This window comes from Daktulosphaira vitifoliae, unplaced genomic scaffold, assembly GCF_025091365.1.
Source record: "Daktulosphaira vitifoliae isolate Bord-2020 unplaced genomic scaffold, ASM2509136v1 Scaffold_5, whole genome shotgun sequence".
Taxonomy (NCBI): domain Eukaryota; kingdom Metazoa; phylum Arthropoda; class Insecta; order Hemiptera; family Phylloxeridae; genus Daktulosphaira; species Daktulosphaira vitifoliae.
Window position 1 is genome coordinate 13,933,958 of NW_026099576.1, and position 6,920 is coordinate 13,940,877.

The following is a 6,920-nucleotide window of genomic DNA, read 5'->3' on the forward strand; positions in this document are numbered from 1 at the left end:
AAATTATGAAATGTCAACTAACAAATAATAATTTTATTAGGATTTAAAAAAAAAAATATTAAATTTGTGTATTTTGAGTAAATATAATGCAAAAATATTGTCATTTATACAAAATCTCTACAATGCGCAAAAATACTAGTATTTTAAGAAAGTTAAAAAAATAAATACATATATATTTTATACGAAAATTTTACTGAGAAATATTTGCTTAATTATTAAATAATGGATATTTATCCATTATTTCAAAAACTAGTTGCAATAGAAGAAATCTGAATTTGGAATCAGCGTAGAAATTTCTCTTAGAATTTATATAATAATTTTATACAAGAAAATGATTTGTAGTATAAATAAATATATACCTGACTTGTGGAGGCCATAATGGGAATAAACATATTCCAATTCCTCCAAAAACAATAAAGGTACCAATTACCCAATAATAAAATGGAATAGGATCATAAATCCAAACATAGGCATCAAGATTGTCCACAAATACTTGTTCCATATGCATTTCTAATCTAATTTTTCGACTTTTCTTTTTACGTTCAGCCTATAAGCAAAAATATTATACATGATTCGATAAGTTTATTGATAGTATAAATTTTTAATTTTTTAAATTGGAAGATATTTTAATATATTCTATCAATAAATTTTAGCAAAGTATAGATTTTTTTAAAAGTACACATATTAAATTACGTGTAATATTGAATCTTATACAATCATAAACATTCTTTACATTTTTAAGATCAACAATTAAAAAGAAATTCAAGTATTGAGAACCAAAAAGAGAGGTCACCAAAAACATGATTGGCATCTAAGCCATTTCTGAAACAAGATGCCTTATATTATGGGCTTGCCTGATTTATTTATTAGGGACCTTTACCTTACATAATAAATAAAATAAATCAGGCAATGAGAAAAAAAGCACACCAAATAATATTTCAGGGCAGTTATTTTGATATTTTTAATTATGTATGAGAAAGTGACTAATTTTTTTCTATAAGTATCATGTTAATCATAAAAGAGATTCCATAATTTTAACAATAATTATAAAATAATAAGTTAATTGTGTTTATTAATGATATAACATTACAAAAAAAATGTTATACTGAAAAATCATTAAATTTTATTCCGCAGCCACAATTTTTTCTTAGNTTTCATAAAAAAACTAAATACATTTTCTAAAATCAAGTAACTTGCCTGAAAATATTGAGTTTTAGTTGAATTTATATAAATAGACATAATGTTGAACTACAATTTTTAAATTAAACTTGATTTTCTTTCTAATTTATTAAATTTTAGTAGAAAAAGGTAACTTGAAATTATATATGGCAATACTATAAACAGTATAATAACTAGGATGTGAACTTATATATTATTCTGAATACATCATCTGCCAGTGCAAAGTTTTATTCATTGATTATAGAACTTATTAAAATGTCATTATTAAGATATATTATTAGAGGATTAACTTCTTCAAGAACGAAATATTTTTCTAAATTACTATATAATTTTACAACAAAGTTGCACAAACTCAAGATCCTTCAAAGTGCCCAAAAAATGTATAAATGAATATAAAGCCGAGCCCTAATAATAACTTTTTTAATCCCGTTGATATTGATATTTTGGGAGTTATTTGTTAATTAATCCATTAACTTACCCATTTCTTTTTTTTTAACACCTATAAAAATATTCATATATAAATTTCATAACAAAGATTAAGATAAGTAACAAAATAAATTTCAGAACCCATATTGCATACAATTATGTATGTATGTAATTATAAATACAACAATACACTCAATTAATTTATCTGTTGAATACAAAAACTTTAGTTTAATGGTTTTTCAAAACAAATTTATTTTAGTATGACTATTTATATCAGCTACTCATAAAATACAATTTTTTTAAATTTTATAAGTATGTAGTAAACTAAAAAAAAATTTAAAGCAAAATTTTCTTAAATTAGATTAATGAAGAAAATACTAAGATTTTGAGTTAGTATAACACAAACATGATAGCTCTAACTTACTTCACTAGTTTTATTTTTTTCATCATCATTTTTATCATCTTTACTGGTTTCTTCACTTTCATCATCTTTTTTCTTCTTGTCAGATTTTTTTTTATCTTCTTTATCTGTATCATTTAATTTTTTTGATTTTTTATTTTTCATTGCTTTTAGTTCTTGTTCCGAGATAGGAACTTTTTTAGCACGATGAAAGAACTGATGTTTTAACATACTAAATAAAATATATAATTTTAACCATGCAATTCTATACTAAAAATTAAATGACTTACTCATCTAAATAAAGTTCAATTTCTTCTCTAGTAGAAAATAGTTTTTCACTAGTCACCCATTTTGAATCAAGAAGGCTATCTACAGCTTTGCTCCCTTTAATCAAAAAATAAAATAAATTGTTCAGTAAGTAATTTTTACTAATAAAAATTACTATAATTACCTGTGAAGTACTCAACATTATGACCCGCAAATTTCGTTTTTTTGTGTTGTACATTTTTGCGTATCCATTTAGCAATAGCATACTCTTGCTTTGTTGGTTTGTCAGACATAGTCGGATTTAATCCAAACTCCTGCAAAAACAATATAATACAATACCTATTTTTTTAAATAGCATCAATATATATCAAAATATTAGATCACAAGTCGTAGTTGACCCCCGGCTGAGCCTCTAATTGGCGACTCGTTATTTAAGTCAGAATAATCTTATTATTTCTTGGCTAGATACAGCAACGATACAAATACTAACATCATCTCGTCGTCGTTTGCCTTTTCTTTTCTCAGCCATTTCTAGAGTGCACAATACTAAATCTCAACTATTGAAAATTAAAGTACATTCACAAAACAGAATAATTTTGACTTATCACTGAAGTATAAGCAGATACGCAGCTGCTCCTAGTAGTCCCGTTGATTGACCGAGTTGTGTTTTTGTTTCTGCGACAGCAATCCATGGGTTACAGTGTCGACACAGTTAAAATAATTGAGTAAGCATTAAAACAAAATAGACAAATGTAGGAAACAGTCTCACATAATTATCGTATAAATACGGTAATATTGTATCTGTCATGCGTCACATGAACACAGCAATTGTATTATTCTCCTACACTTTAATATTAATACGTATTAATATGTAAAACGTCTTAACAATTATTATTACGTGTAACTGTCTTGTTGGCATATTTCAAAGAATTATTTCTGCATAAATTTTTTTTCGAATAAATATGAAACTAGATTATTTTTAAATTTTATTACAAAAAACTCAACAAATTAATAATTTTCGATTTTATTAAACTTCCGAGCTAGATCACTAAGTAGTAACTCTAATTTTGACCAAATTGGTTTACAATATCTATAGAAAAATAATTTAATTTAGAATCTTTGAGTAAAATGTTTAAATAGAAATTTATAGAAACGTAATTTAATAACTTTGAAAAACCTACTTGAAATGTACTTACCTTTATATAAGATTTCAAATTATATGATTATTTTACATTAATGAAATGTTTTTTGTTAACTTTTTAACAAATCAACTGCATATTTTCTGACGCACACAACATTATTTGATTTGATAAAATGTGAATATCATTGTGCTATTCTAGAGGAAGTTTATAGTAAAGTGATAATATAATCATAATTATTATTATTATTTTTTATGGGTCAGTGGTACATAAAGTAATTGATTATAAAATATGCACATGCATAAAATATAAGTAAGAATACTAAAGGTATATAAAATTAAGCACCAATTGTTGCCTATCTGCTACTCCTATTAAATACAACAATAACAAAATACTAGTACAATATATATACTTATATACTAGTACTAGTATATAAGCAAAGTTAATTCTGAACCTAGATCTACGATAAAATCATGCAGTTTAATTTCGAAAATCTATTATATTTGTATTTACTTGATATTTGGTTGAATATGATTAAACAGGGATAGGTGTTTGCTGCAGCGGAATACTGCGCGCCAGTTTGGATCAACAGTAAGCATATATCGAAAATTGATGTCTAACTAAATAATGAGAATTATATCAAGAACATTGAAAATAACTCCCTTCCCGTGGCTTCCTGAAATGGCTAATGTAAGGTCTCCATTCCTTAGACGAGAAGAGGCATTAAGAAGAGAGTGGTAAAAATACTTAAAGTCTCCTGGTCTGCCGATTTATGAGGACATTATAAATTTACCAAGTACGAGACTGAAATCACGTAATCCCAGTTGGAAGATTATGGATGATGCCACTTGTGGTGTAGTGGATCGATGAAAGGAAGCATGGTCATTGGCGGATATCCGGGAGGGGGGGCTTTAAGGGATAAGCCCCCCAAAAATTTTGGCAAATTTTTAAAACACTGTATAGTTGAAGACATTTTTAAATAAAAATAATAGCTTAAAATATTTAAGAAAAATTATTTATTATATTATAGGTAATTATTATAATATACAATATATAATGTACATATATATTGTATAATTTTAAATGTAGAAATATTATGTAAGACATCAGTAAGATCATTCTGTATATTATAATATATAAATAATACATATTATATAGTTCAGAACTCATTATTATTATACGTTGATACATGGCACTGTTGGTTTCCAATATCCCATTAATTTATTGTTACTGACAAAGACAATCGTTCATTGAGATATTCAGTTTTCTTATTTTGTACAAAATTAAATATTAATGATTGGGAAAAACCAAAACTGTTAATTTCCCGGTAATTGTGTTATGAATGCGCGCAAGAGTTGATTATGTTTTGTTTGTAAAGTTCATACGTTATACCTATTACAGCATTACACATGAATACTGATTAATTTACAAACATCAATAACACTGTTTTTTTTATTTATTTAACTGTTGAATAATGCCAATTTTCTTTTATTCAACATGTTTAGCATTTTTAATAAAAAAAATAAAAGGGTTAATAATACAATATGTATTTATGTAAATGAAACACAACAAGACTCGGGTCTGGTAAGTAGTGTAGTCACAGTCGATGTAAAAACGTCTGCCTCTGGCTTCATTGATGAGGTCAATATTTATAACTTGGCCGATTTAGGAGACCTAAATTCAGGCCCTGTTCAGACCAGAGTTAAGGTAATTAAAATTTAAAAAATAGTGTTTATTTTTGATTCTTATCTAAATACCTAATTTTGTATTTGAATAAATAATAATTTACAACTTACTCTGCTTGCTATATAATATTTAATAAATAAAATAAAATAGGCATAAGTACAGAAAAGTAAAATAAATACCTAATTTTTAAAAATTTCAAAAATAGTTTCCTTTTACCAAGTTTGGAGCGCAGAACCAGAGTTTCAATGAATCATACTATTCAAAATATGAATGGATCGAATCCAGTATTTCTAAAGGCTCAATATTCTGTTACGCATGCGACATTTTTTGAAATAGGTTCATTAGAACCTTCTTTCACATCAATAGGATTTAAAAATTGGAAAAAAGTGCCTAATTTATAAAATATTACTGTTTAGCCATATTATCATGTTTGTTATTATAAATTTCATTAATTTATTAGTTGAGTGGATCTAGAGGTGCAAAAGACAAAAAATTAACGAAGCTTGAAGCACATAATGGGACTAAAGTTCATTTAATATTTATGGTTAGGTGGGCTGGACATAAGTCTAAAAACATACATAGTAGTATTCATTCACAATTGATATGAAATCATAAACTGGTGGTTGAATCTAATAGGAAATATGTTAAAATGTTAATAGACATAGTTATACATATAGCTTTTCAAGGACTAGCATATAGAGGTCATGATGAAAAAAAGACATCTGTAAATCAAGGTATCTATGTCTATAATATTTATCTTAAAATAATATAATTTGAGGTTTCCTTATAGGTACAAATTTAAATTGTTTACATATAATATTATAAGTCTGTACAACATTATTTATTCCTGAATAAAAGTTATGTGCAAAAATGTTTGTTTTAGGGAATTTCATAGAAACTCGTATTTTGTTTTCCAAACATGTACCTGAATTTGCAGAAAACTTTCAAAAAACTATTAATTATACTAGTCATTCAATACAAGAGCAATTTATTAGTCTTAGTACTAATAGTATTAGAGACACAATTATACATGAAATAGGAGATGGTGTGTTTGGTGTAATGTGTGATTACGGTTAGTACCTATAAACCTATTATTAATTACAAACTTAAAATTATGATATGGATAAATAATAATTGTTTTGAAAATGTGTATATTGAATATATTTTTAGTTGTTACAAGGAAGAACAAATGGCTTTATGTGTTAGATACACCAAAGATTTAAATGTCCATGAAAGATTTTTAGGATTTGTAGATTGTTTAGTTAAGCAAGATGCCAAAGCCCTGAGTCAACATACTTTTGATCATTTCAAAGCTTATAATTTAAGTAACAAAGCACAAATTAATGGTCAATCGTATGATGGAGCAAGTGTTATGGCTGGGAAATTTAATGGTGTTCAAGCAAAAATTCAAAACAAATATCCATGTGCAATTTATACTCATTGTAAGGCACACCGTATTAATCTCGTTGTAAATTTGTAAAAGTAAGTTTAAAAAAATTATGTACCAATGTTTAAATTTTAATTCATGTTTAACTTATTTTATTTAATGACACTAGATGTATCTTTAATATGTTAGAAAGTATTTATAATCTTTTTTCCTATCCTACAAAAAATCAACAACTCATTGTTATGCAAAAAAATTAGGACTGAAAATTAAAACGATTGGAAGAATAAGTAATATAAGGTGGAATTGTAGATACAAAAATCGTGTTGCTGTCTTAGACTGTTACCAAGCAATTATTCATGTCTTACAAGAAGAAATTGATGAAGACAATGACAAAGATGTAAATGAAGCTTTAGGTAATATGTATTAATTGTTGTAA

General features: G+C 26.0%; 1 protein-coding gene across 3 annotated transcripts; it reads right to left on the minus strand.

Moving 5' to 3' along the window:
* Positions 1–304: 304 nt before the first annotated feature.
* LOC126908645 (translocation protein SEC62-like) lies at positions 305–3,631 on the minus strand. 3 transcript variants are annotated; one of them, XM_050690909.1, is made up of 6 exons: positions 3,469–3,631; positions 2,457–2,586; positions 2,296–2,389; positions 2,030–2,237; positions 1,658–1,678; positions 305–547 (listed from the first exon to the last, which is right to left on the minus strand). In XM_050690909.1, the coding sequence occupies exons 2-6, from the start codon at positions 2,563–2,565 to the stop codon at positions 320–322; spliced, it is 660 nt and encodes a 219-aa protein (XP_050546866.1). In that variant the 5' UTR covers positions 2,566–2,586; positions 3,469–3,631; the 3' UTR covers positions 305–319. The 3 variants fall into 3 exon arrangements, with proteins under 3 accessions (XP_050546866.1, XP_050546864.1, XP_050546865.1); XM_050690907.1 differs by lacking the exon at positions 3,469–3,631 and adding an exon at positions 2,763–3,337; XM_050690908.1 differs by lacking the exons at positions 1,658–1,678; positions 3,469–3,631 and adding an exon at positions 2,763–3,327.
* Positions 3,632–6,920: the final 3,289 nt, after the last annotated feature.